General features: G+C 32.1%; 1 protein-coding gene across 1 annotated transcript in view; it reads left to right on the top strand.

Annotated features, from left to right (window-relative positions):
* Nucleotides 1–22,768, top strand: part of LOC100740410 — a 74,968-nt gene that overhangs the window by 39,925 nt on the left and 12,275 nt on the right. Inside the window, exons 3-4 of the mRNA XM_012383329.3 lie at nucleotides 2,162–2,249; nucleotides 15,389–15,561. Of these exons, the coding sequence (XP_012238752.1) occupies nucleotides 2,162–2,249; nucleotides 15,389–15,561 (261 nt within the window). The remainder of the gene's footprint in view (nucleotides 1–2,161; nucleotides 2,250–15,388; nucleotides 15,562–22,768) is intronic.

The following is a 22,768-nucleotide window of genomic DNA, read 5'->3' as shown; positions in this document are numbered from 1 at the left end:
AATATTTAACAATTATTAATTTATTTCCTAATTAATATCTGGAATGTTTGTTCGTAGTGTTGAATAATATCGTTTAGACCTTTTATTTCCAAAGTTTTGTTTGTCATTCGGGTTAAGCAGAAAGGATAAAACGAAAAGATAAAATTAAATGAAAATTTCTTTAATTAATAAATATATTAATAATTGAAATATATTAATAAGATTTATTAATCAGGCGCGTTAATAAGACACATTATTATTTTAACTATATCTTAATTGTTTCACGAATCTCTCTGAAATATTCATTAACTCTATCACAATCAATACGTTGTCTTTAATAATTTTTTTTATACATTTATCATTCGCGGGTTTAGTGTGCTCAACGTTATTTTCGTCATTGGCCATTGCAAAAGTTCAAAATTGTAAAGTTCAAGGAATCTTTCACCGTGCGTTAACAAAATTAAAATATGCATCGAGAACTCGAAAATCGTGTTTTTTTTTTTAATAGCCATGTATCTGTTGTGCAACGAAAAAGGCACATGATCGTTGCTGTTACAATTTTGAGGAGAATTGTCAAAGACAATCGTGAGATTTCTCTCACGCCGTAGCAAAAATTGGTTGTTGTTGTTGATCGCGATGATGTTCCATAGTTACATCAGAAAATCGAGTCGCGAATAATATCTCGTTAGTATTAAGGAACTCATTAATGTAATCATTAATCATCTTTCATTCGCTGTACGTCGCGTCTTGGCTACACTGGTACATGAAACTATTTAATCACTTGCCACAGAAAATTTTTATGAACATATTATGTGCAAGTACATTAACGGAACCATTTTGAAATTTCATTACCACTGTAAGAAGACGTGACTATCGTCATTATATCCATAATTGAAAATTTATATGGCAGGAAAGTTACCTTAAACTCTAAAAGATTATATAAGATATTTATTAAATAATTACCATTACTACAGATATGAATAGTGTGCTTAAACATAACAATTATTACCAAAGGTGGTCTCATTATAGTAATAGTAAATAATTGACTGTTCAAATTCTTCGACGCTTTTCATATCTCATAATTTCCATATACATTTTCAGATTCGTTTCACCAGTATAATCATAATAGTCGTGTTTCGTTACATAGGATTCATATATTTAAAAATGTTTTGTATAAATTATTCATAAAATTTTAGATAAGTGAACATATCTTTAATATTGTTAATCTGAGAAACATCGTGTAAATGATTTGCAATTAATCAATAAATAATAGATTTTAAATTTATTAAAGTCGCGCAGTTGTTTCTTGAATTAATAACTTTTCTTAAAATATCCGTATAGATATATAAGTTTTGGAATATTTTCATATCAAGAAAAGAAAGAAATGTAATAAATTGAGAAAACCAGGCACTAGAATCTATTGCAAATTTCTTATATACTTTGTATATCAATTTTGAATATTTATTTCAATTTAATTTATTATCCGTTTACTTTATTGTATAACGTTTTTTAATACTTTTCTAATTTACTTTTGCCCTCATGGGTTTGTGACGTAAACTGTCATACTTAAAAGCTTAAGTTTTATGCAAAAGTATACGTAGTATGATTAATTAATTGCCTTATTTTTATTGATACGAAGCTGTCAAATTATATATGTTATAGTAAAAAAAACTTGATAACTTTTTATAATGAAATATTTCTTTGCTTATAAGATAGTAAAATACGATTAATTATAATTGACGATGACTTAATCTGGTAAGAAAGATAGAAAATAACAACTATTGCGAAATTATTCTATAAATAAACAGCAATGATTTCTTATGCAAAACTATTCAAATGTATGGAATACATTTTTTGGCCATGACTCAGGCTCTGAAAAATTTGAATGTAAATATTCACTATATACATACGTGCATTTATATACACATACATACACGTATAGACAACATATTATAGGATATTAATATTTTTCTCTATATTAAGCATTGCTATTCATTAATAATAATTTGTGAAATAACTATAGTCTGTAGAATGTGTAAAGCGTTAAGAAGAGGTTTATTATATATTATACAAATAATATTTTACATAAATAATATTGCATATACTATCCATTTTTATACACCATGATATTCCTACAATTCTTCGTTGTAAATTTATAAGAAAAATTATGCTCTATTCACAGATTATGTTTATGGAGTTGATCATGATTTGCAAGCAAGAGCACGCGCAGGAATCGAGGCAGAAAGATTTACTTACCAAACGAACGCTAGGTAAGTTTATCTATCTCTGTACTGTTTAATATGTTATATGGGATTTATAGTATAAACATATTAATATTTGTTAATAGTACGATATCATATTAATTTCTCGTTAACGATCTTTCTTAAACTGTTTTATTAGTTCATGCACATATCTATATGTTGGGTTTGTCGGGTTGGCGTTAGTCTTAGGGGCGCGTAGCGTATCTTCGTTAGGACAAGCCATCGTTGTTGTTCAATGAAGATTATATCTACAATTATATGTACAAGTGTTGATTTAACAGAGTTTGACAATCAAACGTGGTAATTAGTGACGTTAGCTGTGACGCTCGATACCTTTCTGACAGACTGACAAGACGATGCGTGAAAACTCTCCAAGGTGATCACAAGAATAAAAGACTGATACGATCGCATTTGTCAATTGCATATTGACCGGGGATATCGACAAAATTCCAGGCGTCGTTACTAGGCAGACCCGCGTAGAGCCGTCATTGCCCGGGGATTGTTTGTTAATACAGCGTGTGTCCTTCAATATTGGTACTTCTTCTGTTAAGTAAAAACGTTCATCCCGTGACCGTGGCTACGTTCGGCGACCAGTTGTGTCACCTCGAGCCCAAGCCCACTGTCGCAAATCTCGGGCGAACATAATCAGATCGTATCGCAACAGCTACTTCTAAGTTCTATTATTTAAGTACATCTATAATAAATAGTTTAGACCAAAGTATCGGGGATCTTCCCAAAATTCCAAAAGAAAGGACCGATGTCCTACATCTCCGACATATATTTTCTTAAATGTCAATTAACAGGTATATACATACATATACTTTGTATTTAATAGAAGTCTTCGTTTTATATGCCATTATAATAATTAAGATCACATCGTCTATTACAGTTTGGATTTCCACGATATTTTATAAATATATTCTATAAAATTGTGAAATTTTCGAAATGCGATTAATATAAAAAATATTGGCATTTTTAAACGTATGTACAACAGAATATTCATATACGATGTTTATCAAGATATTTGACTGAGTTATAGTAAACACCAGCGTCAAATGTAACGTGTCATTAAAGAGCAATTAATCACAGTCAGTTGGAATGGTTTATCAAATAATAAGTGTCGAAGAATATCGATTCGTCACTTTCTCGTCATTAATTGTGTAGCAGGACGCACGTTAGTCTTCGTTCAAAGCAACAGGACAGTTCCGATAGCTTCAATGCAATTACCTAATTCATTAATGTTTTATTGAATTTTCCATGCCAGAAATATCGAAGGTCCCTTGCTTCATCGAGTTTATAATGAAACTCGTCACAGCTGAGTTAGTGCAATTTGTCGAATAAAAACGTCTGTTTGTACGCGTTACTATGCATCATAAAACATAAAATATTCTCTTTATTTTTCATTTATTGTTACATAATACTTTGAAAAGTATATAGAAAATGTCACAAATAACGAGATAATGTAAATATTATGTTGTTCCATGTTGATTACTTTTATCTATTAATTTTCGTTCGTTGTGGCTTCCCTAGAAATTTGTTCGTCTTTTAAGTAATATACAAGAAATGTATTAATAGATCTTCAAATATATTTGTAATGAAAAAATAATTTTAATACGCATCGTCTAGATAACAGTTTGTCAATTTCAGATTTTATAAAACTGACTGACTGATTTTGTTAAACTCGTAATTTTGATATAGAACTTTCTCAATTATGTTGAATCTAACTTGTTGGACTTTATTTCTGATTCAGTGAATCTTGTACATTGACTCGGATACGAATCGATTTGATATAATTGTCGATGCTGTTCTCTCAAAGACAAGTGGAGAAGCCGACTTTTCTCTATCATAAATCTGGCGTAGGTAGGTAATTATCTTCAATAGATGTTGGAAAAAAGAAAATTTTCTGTTTATCATTTTAGACTGCAGATGTTGATGCATTTTAAGTAGAAGATTTGAACATTCAAAAAACACAAGAATTAATGTGCAAGAATATCCAAAGTAAAGCGTTCGTTCTAAAATTTAGCATCTGAAACGAATCTGTACATACTACAATTTCTATTAAAAATATAATCTGCTATATAATTAATATAATCTTAGATTGGTAATCGTAATTCGCTACTGTCCTTTTCCAACAATGTTTCAATGGATGATCAATTTCTCATTTTTCATAATGAATTTCTTCAAAAGTAGGTCATAAACGACCTTGTTCTTTAACAAACACTTCGTTAGTTATGTTCTAACCATTGACTATTTATGTACCGACCACTAACGGTTACGTTTGTGTCATCTCAAGGCAAGTTCGAGCCATCACATTGTAAAGTCAATAATAATAGTCAAATAATATATACTGCAAACTATAAAGACCAGTTCACACCCTAGAGTTAATCTCTCCCGTATGAAACTTATAGTTAGTTACTGTCAATACTTAGGTCAATATTGTCTTAAACCCAGCTGTGTTATTAGGTTGTCCGAAAAGTTTCTTTCGTTTTCTAAGGAAATAATAGACGCACAATGTTTCTTGTTTTATATTAGTTTATCGAGTTATGCGCGAACATAATAATAGAAATAGAACGAAATGGGTCACAACTAATTCAATAAAATAATATAAAACAGAAATTGTTGTTCATCTATTATCATCTTACGAAGCGAAAGAAATTTTTCGGACAACCCAATATATTCGTATAATATTAAAATAATATTGAATAATATTATACGAATATTATTTAATATTCTAATAATAGAAATATTACATCATGCCTATTTCACTGCAACAATTAATATTTATAACATTCTTGTATACACTGAAAACAGACATACATATTTAGAAGCTTATTCAAATTAAACACTTTCTCTTACAGCCAATTTTATTTTGCTATATACGTGTGGTTTAATCCTTTTGATCCTACGCATCGCTTGTCAACGTACATATTAGATATTCGTTAATCTATAAACCTATGTTTATATCTATAACCCTCGAATATGTTCAACGAAATCTATGATCATTCTTTTACGAGTTGTTTTTGCATTATTTCTTCGTAAACTTTATAGAGAGATCACAGACACGTTATCCTCTTAACCTAGTAACTATGAAAAATAAAAGCACTCGATACTTCGATTCCTAATCTCTTGGACGTAAAACTCTTTTGTACTTATGAGTCCACTATTTTTTAATACGTTCCTCCGTTTCTATCGAAAATAAATTATACCTATAATTGCCTATAGTGTACACGATTAGAGGAAGTAATCCCAAGTAGAAATTTATTTCATTCTTTAAATATTACGATCAGAACTTTACTTTAGAAATCTCGGATTTTTTTATGCCATACATGTATATGTATGTTCTATACATTTAAGTTTAAGTAATATTTGGAAATATATAAATATAAAATAAAATTATAATATAAATATAATTCATAAGAATGAATGTCAGAATGAAACCGACCCGTGTCGAAATGTATAATGTAAATCCATTTGACATTTTTTTGAAAAGGTGATTTCCTTATCTTCAAATCATTAATGACAAAATTATCATATTTTTAAATGTATGATCTCTTTTCCGCTTGTACTACTGTCTCCAACCCGCCTAATAACACATACACGTATGCGAAATCTCATAACATTTTTTTTAACGATGTCTTGCTTTCAATAAGATTTAATTTTATGAAATTATATTTCCTACATGTTTCTCCTTTACGTATTTCAATTATATTCAAATCAATGATATGTCATATCAATATGATTTTAATGATCTGTGTGAAATATATCAAATGCTTGTGAGATATTTGATAGTTCCGCATGTAAATATACAGGGTGGTGGGTAACTGGTGGTACAAGCGGAAAGGGGGTGATTCTACGCGAAAAAAGAAGTCGAAAATATAGTCGAATCACCCCCTTTCCTCTTGTACCACCAGTTACCAACCACCCTGTATATTTAGAGCCCTAAGATGACTGTATGTATCAATTCTACACTAGATATATGTTTGTAGTAAATATTTCGTAACTTATTTTTAACTAATTATACATGTGGGATAGTGTGGCATCAGGGAGGGACGTGGCGAGAGGGGTAATTATTTATTAGCGTTGTCAAGATACGTTAACGTTGTCAAGGAGTGTTGTGAGTATTACCAAGGTATGTTAAGGAAAACACTGTAACGAGAGTTAGGAGGGTCAGAGTTGAATTTATCGTTGTCGTGTGAAGATCGTTGTGTCGTTGTGTCGTAGAAGTAGTGAGTAACGAATACGTGAAACGAAGTATTATATTCGACTTCGTGTGACTGCAAACGATATTGTATAAATCATACTGTTACCTACAAACTAATAATGTAACATTCCTACATATATATATACCATAATTAGATATAATTCATTGAATATCATGTGGATATCATAATTACAAGAAAAGAAAAATTGTAATGTTCAATTACATAATCCTTGCATTAAGATATAATTGAATATACAATTACACTTTTAAATTAAACCCGAATGAAATATTAAGTATATACAGCATACATATATATACATGCTATATTGTATAAGTCCAAAAAATGGTTTTTTCAGAAATTCTAGCTGGATAGTTCATTCTAAGCGAAAGAAACAATAGGAAAATTACTTTTCAGTTCTCTTATTGCTTCTTGTACCCTATAGCGAACTATCCAGTTGGTATTTCTGAAAAAATCATTTTTCGAACACTTTTTCGAGTTCGATCGTATACGCAACAGGTTAATAAGCCATCATTTAAGCCCTTAATTAAGATCACTCATTTTTCTCAACAAGTAATCTTCGTGTCAGCTAAAACGTCCAAATGTTGCAATAATATAACACATATCAAGTGTGATCGGTTCGTGTTCGTATTTAAGTAAGTCCTGTGCGAGTTTTACGAGCCGTAATAAATCACTCGTGACACTCAAACCGTTCAATCAGTTAACGTAACGTAGGTAATCGCCGTGACTTTCTATTCTGCGAGGAAATGGACGTTTGAATCGTCGTGGAGAAGATTTTGAAAAAAAAAAAGAAAAGAGAAGAATGGAAAGAAAAATGATAAGAAAAAAAGGAAACGATTTGCGATTTTTCCATGAGGAATTTATGATACAACAACAACGAGGAAGTATAATTCATGCGTGAGTCATGTGAGCCATGTAAAATGTCTAACAATAAGAAGTTGCCTGCTGATGCATGTGCATGGTTATAAATCAAATCGCTTTCGCACAGTAAAGGATTGCGTGTTATGTACGTACAAATTGCTCCGCGGGAACGATATCTGAAGCTGTATCGGACGTATGCCAGTATTATCAATTAGAGGAACTACAGTTCTCTGCGAACAAAGAATAATCGAAAGAATGAGATCTGCTTCTTAATTCGTATTTTCCTTCTGTCTCTACACCAAGAGGGAGACTTTTTAGAAGAGGAGAATCATCGTGAGATCGTTAAATTTAAGTTATTTTAATAATTTACTAAATCAAAGGATTCTCCGTTTCACTTTCTTATGAAAAACGATACGAGCAGTAAGATTATTTCAATTTTTAGAAATTCATAATTTTTATACACATATTCAAACATTCTTTATACCTATTTTTACGAACTATGCACTGAATGTGCTAAAAAAAAAAATTATTCGTTATTACATCATGTTTATGCAAATTTTAATTTTTATAAATACAACGTAAGAAAGGGAAAGTAAATTGAGATTTATTTCGTTTTTCAAATACTATAAGGGATAATTGAAATATTTTGTATATTATGTGCATTGTCTATGCTTGTCCACATTTTAATTTTCCACAGATACATAAATATGCATAGAATATTCATTATGAAATAATAAGTCGAAAAGTAGAGAATAAAGTTTTTATGTGTACTCTAATTTTCACTACTACTACATTTTCCTTCTAATTTCATATCTTATATTATATTTTATTTGTCTATTATGCATTTTTTATTTATTGTTCTTATTTATCATCAGCTACGTTGAATGATTTTGTAAATGTAAAAGATAGTAAGCTTCGTATTATTAATTTAGGAATGCTATTGCATATAGAATTGTGTTCTTCATTTTAATTTTTTCACCTGATATTCAAATATTCTGAAGGTTCTTCAGCTAGGAATAGTTTAGGCTAAATAGCAAAGTATTATAGATCTTGCAATCATCCGACAAGCCAAATATATCAAGTAGAATAAGCTAATTGAAAGGATATTGAACCTCGTATTCTATTTAATAACGGATTTTTGACGAATAATTTTGTATTTGATGAAAATTTCGGCAATCGTAAGCTGAGTTTATTGAGCGTCGCGCGTGAATTTCGATAAAATTGGCTGATTTCTAGTGGATCTTACACAAGCGAAACTTATACAAAATTAAATTGTGCAAGGTGTGTATACAATTCTATGATCAAATTCAAACATAAACGCACACATACATATTTCTACGAGCTTTTTCATCCAAAGGAGCCACAGAAACCGAAAGGAACAGCGCAAAAAAACGACCCTGTCGGTCGGAGTTAAAGCAACCGTAGCGACTTTCTATCGGTAGTAAGAAAAACCGACCTTGCAACAACAATTTGCGGAGAAAGAAACGATGAGCCTAACGGATTTCTCGGTCAGCCAGGAAGGAAGCCCTGCGACGACGATCGCGGTCTTTGCGTTTCACATCGGTGCAACATCGACGCGGCGGCCACCGATTGATTTTTAATTGATTTATAATTATGGGAGATTTGTATAATTATTACAGAGTATCTCAGCGATCGTGATAAGACTGACAATAAGATGACGAAACGGATCGAAAGTATAGAATAAAGTGTTTTCGTATGACGCATCGTTTTCGAAAAGATCGAATCTCAAAATTTGTCTTGAATTTGGCTAATTACAGACTGGACAGAAGTAAATAATTGACAGGAGGTTATTCTGCATGTGAAAATAAGTCGATAACGTGGAATAAAATTTTCCCGTTATACGCCTACATCACGAGAAAAATAAATTTAGAAATTCTTTGACTAGATATATTCAAACCTTATTTTGTTGAAGATGAAGTCTCAAACGGAAAAATATTGTTCCACATTTTTTACTTATCTTTTGCATGCAGAATAATCTTCTGCTGATTGTTTGCTCGTACGTAGTCGGTAATTAGCCAAGTTTAAGTTCAATTTTCCAGCTCAATTTTCTCGAAAACGAAGCGTCATACGAAAAGATTTTATTCTACATTTTTACCTGTATTTTATATTGTTTTGTCACTCGCCGACTGTATCGCAATTGCTGGGATTTATATATTACAGTGTAAAGAGATAGACGTGCAATCGATGAAGACGTTAATTATTTGGTCAATGTGAAAATTACCAAGAAAACTTCAAGAATCTCTATTTTGTTATGTAATTCACCATTTTAAGCTTCGCGAAATTAACGGACACTAGAAGGAGAAACAGAAGTAACTTCGTTAAATTTTCACGATCTTTTTCCATTGCAAAAATTATTCCTCTATAAAATGTATGGCATCTAAAACAGTTCAGTGTAAATATCAGCTTCTATCCGAAGAAGGAACATCGACCGAAAAGTGGTAGTCTTTGAAACAATACAAATTGATAACATCATCGTATTCTCATAATTTTTGTGAGTAGACTGCGAATGTTTACGCACGTATAAAAAGTTTCAATGCATCGAATTAAAGGATTATTTATAACATTTTGAGGAGGAAAGAAATCTCTACATAGGCTCTATTGCTTCAACAGACAAATCAATGCAGACGTCGATGAATGTATATCATTCTTTTTTAATATTTTTCAACTATCCATTGTGTGTTCTAGGCATTTTTCCAAATAAAACCACGTACAAAAATATTTCTTCAATGTTCGTCACAGAAAGTAAGAATCGTGAAACTCCTCCTGTATCGAATGTACACGAAGATCAAATTTCGTTTCGATCAAATAAACATCCAGAGTCTACCCAGAAATAGATTACGTTCTATTTAGGGGGGGGGGGCTAAGGTTAATTCGTACAAAATAAGGCATGCTTTTGTGAATTAGTTGTGACGACACAATTAAAATCTCTTTATTAAAACCAATAGTACACTAAAGTATGACATTCGAAGAATATTGTATAAAATTTTCACGGAGAAATATTAAAAAATACGGCAATGGCAGCAATTATTCGGACGTGTCCCGGAAAAAGGGTAGAATTGCGGTGCCCCTGATAACTTGGTGCTGAATCATTAATATTAAAAAATACGGCGATGGCAACAATTATTCGGACGTGTCTCGGAAAAAAGTAGAATTGCTCGTAACTTGGTGCTGGATCATCTGAAATCAAAAAATCAAAGTTCGTTCGTTAGGTAACAGTTTTCCCCAAGTAACGCTGGGAGAGTTTTTCGAAATTTCAATTTTTCACTTTTTTGGATAAATTAGCCGATTTTGCGAAAATTTGCGGCTAATTGTCTCTTGAAAGTGATCTAAAAACGTGAGAAATTGAAATTTCGAAAAACCCTCCCAGCGTTACCTGGGGAAAACTGTTACCTAACGAATGAACTTTGATTTTTTGATTTCAGATGATCCAGCAGCAAGTTATGAGCAATTCTACTTTTTCTACTACTAACATGCCTTATTTTTGTACGAATTAACCTTAGCCTCCTCTTAAGGATCCTTAGAAATATAGAGACTTCAAGGCAAACCGACGATCGGGGAATAAGATATAATAAAATAACGAAAAGCACGACTTATTCCTGCTGACATATTCGTTTGCAAGCAGCGTGCGATGTGGCGTGCGTCGATGCGCGGCCAGCCACCTTCCTGTGGCCGAGGAAAGGCGATAGTACCGGTAATGATCGGACGAGAAACCTTCCTCGTGGCTGAAATGCCGCCACGGAAGGACGCGCCGGCAACCGACACTCCTTTTCTCGGCCATGAAAGTAAAAGTTCGCTCGTGGCAGAGTTGCCGCGAGAAAAAGCAAGAAAATAGAGCAAGAAGGATGGAGGCCGGACTGGCCGACCTACTGGAAAGCCTCGTCACGTCCGTTTATTGCTCTTCTGTTCCTTCGACACTTCCTTTTTGTTCGCAGTGCCCTTTTATGCTTGTTTTGCGAAGCTGCTTCGTTTGTTCGTTCTCTGTTTGTTGAATTTGGACGTGTTGTGGGAAGAAGAGAAATAAGGTACGCGAATTGAATTTTGAAGGCAGTAGAACAATGGTATTTTCGAACGTCCTGTATCTTTCGTTTCTTTTTTGATCTCGTTGACGGAGCTTTTTAGTTTGTAATTGTGGCTGATTCGCGATTCGTGCATTACGTTATTAATTTTTTATTTGGACTAATTGTAGGAAAGTTGGGAATGAGAATTAGAGGTACTGTTAACGACTCTTGATTCTTTACGATAGTAAATTAGCTATATGTTAATAACATTGTTAATGGGAAGAAATTGAATTAGGATTCGATATATAATAAATTTAGCACTCACAATCACGTCTATTTATTCCTGTCAGAGCTCATTGTAAAGAGTATTACACATTGGCGTACTTTGACTGAGATCTAGTTTTATCGTTAGAGAGACCTCGTTTTAGAATATAATTTTTCACTTGAGAATTACTGGTATTGTATGAGCTTCTGAATTCCACCAGTTTGATTTCTATGACCATTTTATAAATATTATAAAAATCACATGACATTTGGAAGTTACGGTGTACATTTTATGTCTTTTATTACAATATGTTTCGTTGTAACAAAATGTTCACAAAATTATAAAAATTATAAACTTGACAAGTGTTGTTTAATAATCTCACATCATTGTCTGTTAATATAAAAGTGAAGAAATTCAATTGAAAGTTACTAATCTCTTCAAAACTTGCTCTTGTACAAAGTTGATATCTGGAAACTATTTTGATTTTTATTAGATACTAAATGTGAGTAAAAATATTAAGCGAGAAAAGAATCGAACGAGACAATACCCTGTACAATTACGTACAATTACTGCGACTTATTCGAAAAGTCTTATTGTAGCGTTCAACAAAATGAGATAATCGTATTTTCTCATATCACGATTCGGCGATATAAATTATGGACCAAGGTAAATATTGCGTATAAAACGTCATATACAATCAATATACGAAACACTTCACTTTAACTAATAGAAACTCTCTAAAAGGCCTCGATACAATAAATCTCTTTAAATTGCAACAACGAAACTGCCCGTATGGGATACATGTTCCATAATACACAGTATCGTAAATCACAAGAAACATCACTAATTGCAGAAAAACCATTAATCTTTCCACTGTTACCCAAGATTAAACGCCATTTAAAACCACGAGCAAGTAAACAAAAAATTTTGGACGTACAGCCCTGTTTACCAACGTAAATCCACATTCTTAAACTGAATCATTATTTTCATATTATCGTCGCATTATCGAATGCTTAAAAACTGAAGACAAACACATTTTTGCGTCTACGAGCAAATAATCGTTGGCCAGAGTCATATGAAACGAAATTTGCTGCAAACTTTCCGAAAACTCGAATATTGCTCAAGTTTGGCGTAATTCCACGTTCCTCTGCAGAACGCTGACAAATATACAGTTACTTCCCAAAGTATTCGGTAACAGTTGTAAAATTTGAGTACAATTCCTGTTATAAAAACAGTACTTCGATTCTTTATGCCAGTGGAAGCGCCACAACGTAACAGAAAACTCGACTTAATGTCGTTAAGAAAGACAAAGTGACTGAGTTTTTGTAAAAAAAAAAAGAACTTTTCGGGGATGTCCTATATAGTAATTTGTAGTCGATTGAAACATTTTTATTCGAAACATTTTTGTGTCAGATTAACGGAAATGCCTGAAAAATCGACAGTTTGGTACACCTTATCAAGAAATCTGATTTACTGTATTACAAGTCATTGTAACATGGTATACACGTTATTTCCATTTCACCGTTAAATTTAATTCATAAAATTCGAAAAAGAACAATTTCAAAATAATAATAATAATTCCAGTCGAAAAACTGATATGGATTGTTTCAGTTACGTGAATTATTCTGTACAACGAATCTGTCTAAATTTTATCATAAAATAATTCAACATGATTAATTTCAATTTCAACGAATATTTCAAAGAAATATATAATTTTGAAATACAATTAACGACGTTTCACAAAAGGAGAGTTGAGAGTTAAACAAATACTTTCATAATTACCTAGATATATAGCTATACACATAATTCCATTTCTGCGAGTAACTGTAGCAGCCAAGTCGAGTTTCGCAACTGTGTCGCGACATAATTCGCGATTTAACTGTAATTGCGATTCACTTTCCGCATCGGGCAATTCACCTTCTCCAATTCGGCGAAAGGTATCACGAGGTTGAACGGTAATTACGTTTTGCGGTTTCAGGATATGTGCTGCAACGTTCCGGCCGTTTCGTCAGGCTGATGCGCTTTTAATCTGCCGTTTTAATTCGGTCGATGCTTTACAGCTTTCTCTGCGAATACCTAGCTTCCTTGGAAACGACGTTGCGCAATCACCCGCGAAAATTAAACGACTATCCGGCACGAAAGGGATGGAGAGAATATTGTACCGTAGATAGGAAGTTTGTAGTGATGGGTTGATGAAAAGGAGAATCTCTTTTGGTCACAACTGCATGCGTCTATACATACTATATATATGTCGGAGATGTAGGGGCATCGGGTCTTTCTTTTGGAATTTTGGGAAGATCCCCGATACTTTGGTCTAAACCATTTATTATAAATGTACTTAAATAATAGAACTTAGAAGTAGTGTTGTGATACGAGATTTGTGGCAGTGGGCTTGGGCTCCAGGTGACACAACTGGTCGCCGAACGTAGCCACGGTCACGGGATGAACGTTTTTACTTAACAGGAGAAGTACCAATATTGAAGGACACACGCTGTATTAACAAACAATCCCCGGGCAGGAGCAATGACGGCTCTACGCGGGTCTGCCTAGTAACGACGCCTGGAATTTTGTCGATATCCCCGGTCAATATGCAATTGACAAATGCGATCGTATCAGTCTTTTATTCTTGTGATCACCTTGGAGAGTTTGCACGCATCGTCTTGTCAGTCAGTCAGAAAGATACCGTGCGTCACAGCTAACGTCACTTTGCGTTTCAAAATATATTCAATTGTACAAAGAGTTTTCCCCGTTGAGCGTGGATTCGTTATCGAACCTAAGAACATTGTCTTTAACATCAAGATTGTCTAATCACCACGTTCGATTGTCTAACTCTGTTAAATCAACACTTGTACATATAATTGTAAATATAATCTCCATTGAACAACTGCGATGGCTTGTCCTAATGAAGATACGCAACGCGCCCCAAAGACTAACGCCAACCCGACAAACGCGACATATACAGGGTGGATGGTAACTGGTGGTACAAGCGGAAGGGGAGTGATTCTACGCGAAAAAAGAAGTCGAAAATATAAAATAAAAATTTTTCGTTTGAGGCTTTGTTTTCGAGAAAATCGACTTTGAATTTTCGTTCGGTACGTGTGCATTTTATCACGTCTCGTTATAACGGATCTCACTGTAGATCGTTATCTCGATGGAAAAATTAAAAAAAGAAAATAAAAATTTTTATTCTATATTTTCCGCTTGTACCACCAGTTACCAACCACCCTGTATATTCTAAAGTCGTGGAATATTTTTTATTGGAGTTTGTATTATTGACGTGAATAAAGACCATAATTTCTATGATTGTTAGAATTACAGTGAATCATTATTTTTCATTTTAATTTATTTTAATTTTCTAAATAATTATTTCTAATCTCATATGTTTGAAATATTATCTATCATTGTTTCTAATGATCGAAAGTTGAATATTTGTACATGTAATGAACATCTAATAACTAATCGTAGGTTTACATACGTTACATAAGTTTTGTTTTAAAGTAATAATTATAAGATTTAGTATTTTTCATAAACTTATCACCAATTAAACGTTTCCTTGAAACTATACATTCTGCTTTGTAGAAAATAAAGATATATATAGTAACTTATGTTAGCGTTCGTCTTTTCCTCAAATTTTCTCGATATTAGTACACCAAAAATAATTTCCTGTACATATGTTGATTCGTTCTAATAAATTTAGTTCAGCTTTTTTCAATTTGTTTCGTACAATTAAAAATGGACTTGATTGATAAGATCTATTTTATACAAATCCTTTGATTTTTCCAGGTACCAAAATAGGCCAGAATCGAACGATGCTCCCTGCAGAATTATACCGGATAGACCTTGCCCGCCGAGCAAGTATAGGACACCTTCTGGTGCCTGTAACAATATACGACATCCTGTTTGGGGTGCTCGTGGTGCACCCTTCTTGAAATTACTGCCACCGGTATATGCTGATGGTAAGTAATTATGTTCATGAATAATACATATACCGAAGCGTGAATAAAATAGTTCAAATCGGATATAAAAAAAATACGAACGCTACATGAACGTTTAACTTGAAGAATGAGGAAAAAGAACAGTAAAAATATATTATTTGCACAGCTATCATCTTTTGCAAATTAATCTGACCAAGCACGTTTAGATACCTTCATACAACTATCGTTATTTATTTTACATTATATTAGTTAGCTTTATAATTAGTTGTTTATAGGTCTATCTATCATTATAATAAGCTGCTAAGACCTCGTTCACATTAGGTAATTTTTGGTCGAGCGATTCAATCAACGACCTTAAGTTGTGCAAATTCACCTGCGCAACCACAATGTTAAACAAATCGAAATGACTTAGATTTGTCCAACTGAAAATAGCACGTTCTTCTATTTTTAGATGAACGACTTGAACGTTTCAATTTAATCGCCTAATGTGAACACGACTTAAGAATCCAGTTGAAAACACACGTTGAGTTTTATAATTCCTGCAAAGGATTCGTTTGTTTCAGAAATTTTAGCGATTGAAATATTTGATTGTAATTTGTTAAGTTTTCTCTTATAGAAGTGGAATTAATGTCGATGCGTGTGGTTTACATACGCAATGTAGAATAGAATGATAGAATGATGATGATATTTGTTACATAAAACAAAACAATCTCCCTATAGACTCCTGTTTTATATAATTTTATTTATTTAATTTCATAATTAAATTTTTTCTTGAAAATATGCATATCGATAAATGGAGATTCGTTCATTTTCTTCGCATTTCATAAAGTATAGCGTTCCTTTTGTTTTTCTTAAATTTTCTAATCGATACTTTGGAATGTTCAAGCTGTAGCATAATTTTAAACTCGCATAAAATGTACGATGAATGAGATTGAAATGTCAATTTTGTATTTTTTGTTGTATTCGGTATGCGTAATCATACTAGAGGAATCTTACAAATTTATCAACTGCTACGCTCACAAATTAATTAGGTGCGTTAATTAATAATGACATCCGATATTTATAATTAGACTGTAGGAAAAAAACTAGTAAAATAAATCTTCTTTACTACGAATTTATCAAAAAACCTCTATTTTGATATAAGAAGATGTTTACGTGAAATTATATAGTTTATGTTTTTTTATTTATTTTTTTTGTTTTTTTTTTTTTGGACAGATATGTAGTAAAAAAAAAGTTTCGTATACAATACTATAATCGAAGCTATTAAAATAGAGAGAAGTATTCTAAGTGACTTTGAGAAATCTAGTCTGTATGTAAATACGAGAGAAATTATAATTTATTATTGATATTTTATATCACAGAAGATATCATAAAAATTATGCGTAGAAAGTTTTAAATGTCAATAGTTACGTAACAATTAAATAGTTTTCAAAAATTTGTTAATGATCGCCCTGTGTAATTTACTTACATTATGCGTCACAAAAATGATTAAAGACGGGATATTATTAAAGTTAGATAATAATTTCTAATAAGATATAAACTTATTTAAATAAGATATACGTTAAAGACAGATAATAATTTCCAGTTAATTAATTTGTATATTTTCTAATGATTTTAATGACCGGAAAACGAATTACAAACTCAAACTTATAAACCCAAAATTTAGTTTGTCCTGTCTTGTTGTATTCACAAAAGAAATACGATCGTAAGACATTATAATTCGTTTCAAGCGTTCTTTTTCTTCATCTAACATTTTTTTCTAATTACAATCAAAAAAATATAGGAAATATATACACTGAAATATGAATTATATGTACTATCTTGCATACCTTACTGTCTGTAAACTACGAATCACTTAGCACATTTATTGTTAGTACAGGCTTAAGTAGCTTAAATTAGTGGTGTTAACCAGGTCATCCTGTAACCAAAAATTTCTCTAATTGAACCTCTCAAAAGTCAAAATCACCAATTAGGCAATATTTTCTGTAAATTTCTTAATATTTTTTCTAGCTGTCTTTTCACTTGTCACAAAGAGACAGCATAGATAACAATAGATGGAAAGAAAAATTTGTGAAAATATTTAAATATTTTTTTCGCGTTTCTCTACTTTTTAATTGATCGAATTAGTAAAAGAAAGTATATCAAAGAAAGATCAGTTTCAATTACATCAACCAACCAAAGCAGATGTTAATCCTTACAAACGTAAATGCGATATAATTTATTTGTAACAAAGATTACTAATAAGAGGTCTCTAAATAAAGAAATTATATCCAGACGACTCTTCTCCGACTTTTTACTAACAACATCTGCAACAAACGTCTTGTAACTTCCATACACGCTCTTATATTGGTTCCAAATTTTACCAATACGATCACGGCAATCGTGTCTCATTACAGTGCTGATACAATTTTTAAAACATTTTACGTAACAGGAGAAACGCGTGTATTATAAGAAAAGTCTAAATTGTTATATATCGAAGATTTTGTTACAAGTGTATCTCACTGTAATTAGCGTGTAATTAGTGTCCCGTAATTTATGGGCGAGAGCGTACGTGCAAAGATTCTTCGAGAGTGTTCGGTCCTCGACGATCGTCCCCAGATCCGTCACAACCACTTTCCGTATCGCGAATGGAAAGTGAAAATTGGAACGAGCTAGACGTACGAGCTAGACCTACGAACTGAGAGATCCATTTCGACAAGCGTTGGCATGCTCGCGAGGATTAGAAACGGCGAATTAGCATGCCAGAGGGAGCGGCGAGCCAACGAAATAGAGAGTCCCTCGTCGAGTATCGATTGCGCCATCGTCCGCGCGAATAATAAGCGATTCCACCTGCGATCACCGTCCTCTTCGACTTATTACGCGTTCACCGACAAAGCGGAACAATTCCGATCAGGAATTTTTTCTACGCGAGGGAAACACGCGATCGAACGCTTCTTCCTGCATATTCTCTCGGTATGGTTTATATACAGAGGCTCGCAGAAATATTTCAACACTTGCCACAGAGAATGTTTATTAGTATATCATGTGTTTTATATGAAACTTTTTGAAATTCCATTGACACTGTAACAAGACACTGTATAAGACTTCTATTGCAAACAGATGCTAAAGATGGTCTCGTTAAATACAGCTTACTAACATAGTCGATAGCTGATGTAATTGACAGCGAGTAATCGAATAATTTGCTTATTTTTGTGAAGCGTATGCTTGTAATGAATATCTTGCAATTTCCAAATAGGTTTTCAGATTCGTTTCAAATTTTAGCAATGTAAGTACGATAGTCGTGTTTCATTGCACTGCTAATGAGATCTCGAAGAATTTCGTATAACACGTATAAATCATTTATATTGTACAATTATGAAAATTTATGAAAATTTATGGAAATTTTCTGTAGTAAGTATTCAAATATTTTCGTCGGCCACTGTAACCGCTTCGTTCGATTTGTCAGTCGAAACGATGTTGCAAAATGTGGTTTTTTAGAGAAATTCATTGGTACTGACGTTGATTGGAAGATATTATTGGCAAATTGTGAAAACTGATTGAAAAATAAAATATACACTGTTGAAAACAGTTTAATTAAAGGTTTATATTAAAATTCAATTAATTTCTCACGGTATAATGTAAGAGAATAAAATACTCGCAATTTTGAACCGATATTATTCTATTTTTTGTTTAAGTTAGTATTTTGAGACTTAAAAATTATACACAGCTATGTATTAATCATGTTGCAAGTATATAGTAACCATTTGCTAAAAACACGTATAATATATGTTCTTCACAACCGCAAAATTATATTTTTTCCCATTAATTTCAATGACGTAAAATGATTATTTATGTGCGTATTGCTATTTCGATCCGAATATGAATAACATTTTCAGTCTTAAAAGTGATATAGCTTGAGAATGCAGAAGTTTTTGAACTTACAAAGCGTAGGAAATAAATGTTACTATCCTCAGCCTTTTACTAATAGTTAGACAAACAAAGATGTTTGATTTGTATTGCATCTTACTGATTCTTCGGTATGTTTGAACTTCTATTCGGACTTAGCATAACTACGTTAATCTTACTTTTTATGTACCTGCATATTTGTATGAACTTAAATAGTATCTCATTGTTTACTTATTTTTCTAATCAAAATCTTCGTGAAATATTTTTGAAACCGTAATAACCGCGAAAAAAGAAAATAGAAAATTAGTAACTGCGTTTTATCATCTCGAAAAAAAATATATATTTAATACGAAATTCAGTCCTTTCTCTTGGTTCTTGATATCTTGCTGTGGTACGTAACACTTTCTTACTACCTTCTTTCTAATTTTAAGTTTAACGTTCTATGATGAAAAATTGACGGCATTTTCGAAAGTTTATTAGTTACATAATGTTTGAATAATGACATTTTAGCAAAATATACTTCCATATAACCGATTTCTTTTTCACTTTACTATAGTTTACTGCAAGTATAGAATGATACGTAAGATGTGGAATTGAATGGTTCCAGAGTAAAGTAAAAGAAGAAATTCTTGCGAAAGCGAAGAAGGAATTAAACCGTAGAAGGAATTAAATTATAATTGAGAATTGAATTGCTCATAATAATTAGATCCTGATCTAAATTCTCGTAAATAACGATTTACCACCTAATAATATCTATGAATTCGCGATTCACAATTTCTGACTTATAAACTGTTCATTCGTAACTTTATAATTTCACGTCAAATTATATAGAAAAATAAAGTGTAACTTGTAGAATTTTTCGCAAACTTTCATTTGCTTTATTACCGAATTAAATAAAATTACCAAATATCGACTTAAGATACGTAACTTCCGATTTATAAAATTTTACTAATAATATTAGCCAACGTTTATACATTTCTGAAACATGAACATAAAGTGCATAGAGTGCAGAAACGTATAAAATATGCAAGGCATAAAAATTACAACGTATATCAAATTATAATGTGTACGTGGATAAAACAAGTCCCTGGTCAACGACAGGTCCTATTTCTTTAATTGTATTCATAAATATGTGAATTATGTATTACGTAGCTATTTATCGTAAAATAATAAGACATAATAAGATATAAAACTAGGAGTCGCTGAACGTTTGACAGCTAGGGATGCGGAAGAAAAGCGAAACTACGGATAAAAATTGAATAGAAAGTTACAGTCGCATCAATGAGCGTACACGAATAATTCTGCATTATGAATAATTCTCGTACGAAAGGCATTTTCCACGTTGTTAGATTAGATACGCGATCATTATTAACGCAACCTAACACAATTCGCAAAAGCTTCGCGATCAATGTTCACTTCCTCTGGTTCTAGAAATATATCCGCAAACTTTTCGTAACAGTTCGCACACAATATGCAGTCTCCCCATGTACCATCTCAATACGGTTCTAAGAATGATTCGTTACATCCAGCTTTTTCTTTGTACTTTCTTCTTTGATCTCTTCTTTTTTGTTTTAAAATTAATCGCAACCAAGATTAAGATTTCATTTCGAAAAAGGTTTTTTAAAAATAAATTGTAAATTCTCTGTTCGTGTCAGTCTAACTTACATTGAAAATATTCTATTTTTAAAGTAAATTTATGTCTAAACGATAATTTACTTTTAAAATCAGTTTATATTATGTGTATTGTAATAGTATAAAATCACATTAAATTGCGATTCATTCTACTGGATATTATTTTCTAAAATCACATTAACGTGTCAAACAATTCCTCAGCAGCTTGTGGCAATATAGTGCAGAGAAATTATTAACTAAAGTTTATTCGTATTATATTAATAATATATAATAACTTCAATACATTAGAAAATGTTTTGTTTGTTGAAAATTATTTTCGAAATGTTCGTTATCGTCTATTAAATATAGCACATTTTAATGTAGTATATAGTACATTTATCGTAGCATAGTATAGTAGCAGTAGTACAGTATATTTTATTTATCATATAGTACATTTTAATCAATAACTTCATCTTCTGCTTCAACGCCATAAATAAATAAGAAACGCGCTACGAAACGTTAGAGTGACTACTAAAAATTATTTCTAAAAAAACAAATTAATTTGCATTGCGACTAATGCGATTGTCAGTTTATTCGACGATTAAATCTCACAAAGCGTTAATTAAAACCTGGATAATGAAACTCATCGGAAGTGTGATTTTGGACGCGGCAAGGGAAGGCGCAAGACAGTTGGCGCCTGTGTCCAGGGAAAAAAAAGATGCAAACGAAAATATGAAAGTGAAAAGAGCGAAGAAAGTGACTCGGGTGCTCTGGCCAGTGGTTCCCCGCGCTTACCTTTCAACAGCGTTGACCCAAAATACCTCTGATCGCCATCGAAGAGTACATGCTTCCACGTATTTTCGTCGCGTCGATTTAATCGAAAGTCTCTCATGTAGCTAAACTGTCGGTGTTGACCAGAATAGCAATCGGCTCAAGAATTTGTACAACGTAACACGTTCGATCGAATGAGTTAAAATGATGGACTCATCAAACGAGATGATCGATACTTGTCAGAACGAGGAATTTGCTTACCTGAGTGCACTAGTGTATGCAGTGAAATCTAACAATAAATAGGTGTGCACCTTATTCTAAGAATAAATCTATCGTCCTAACTTAATCTAGAACTTAACGTGTCCTTTCCTTTAAATTTGGATGTACTAACATTTGTCATTGTTTTAGCTTTGCCTATATTTTCTTTTCGTATATATTAAATTTCGATATATTAAAGCCTATAATTGTTAACAAGTCGATCCAAAAGGATTATTACCAGATTATAGTTTATGAAAAAATTACCTAAGAAGAATGTGTTAATCTTCGAACAAAAGAAAAGATAGTAACTGTTGAGGACGATTAGGAGAAGAAAAAGTTATTGTTTGTTACTAAATATACACCAAGTATACATGTATAGCACGATTTAAAAAGAAATACGACAGTAATCTTAAAATTGTCGATAAGTTTCCAGCTCCTAGTAAAAAATCATCATGCCTCGCATTATACATTGTTCGAATCATATACATACATAATCTTTTCTAACGAAATTCTTGCCTATCTTTTACTCTTTTGACGTTATGGCTTGTTTCAGCGAAGGAAAAAGGCCTTACGTAAAAATTATTTTTGGTGACTATTGGCAAAATGGAAGCTACCTCCGACTTAGATCATTTTTTTGATCTCGACTATATATCAGATAATATTTAATGGAATATAAATTTTAAGAGTAATATTATAGAACGTA

This window comes from Bombus impatiens, unplaced genomic scaffold (genome assembly GCF_000188095.3).
Source record: "Bombus impatiens unplaced genomic scaffold, BIMP_2.2 scf_0214, whole genome shotgun sequence".
Taxonomy (NCBI): domain Eukaryota; kingdom Metazoa; phylum Arthropoda; class Insecta; order Hymenoptera; family Apidae; genus Bombus; species Bombus impatiens.
Note: the sequence above shows the minus strand (reverse complement) of the source record. Positions and strands in the feature narration are given on the sequence as shown.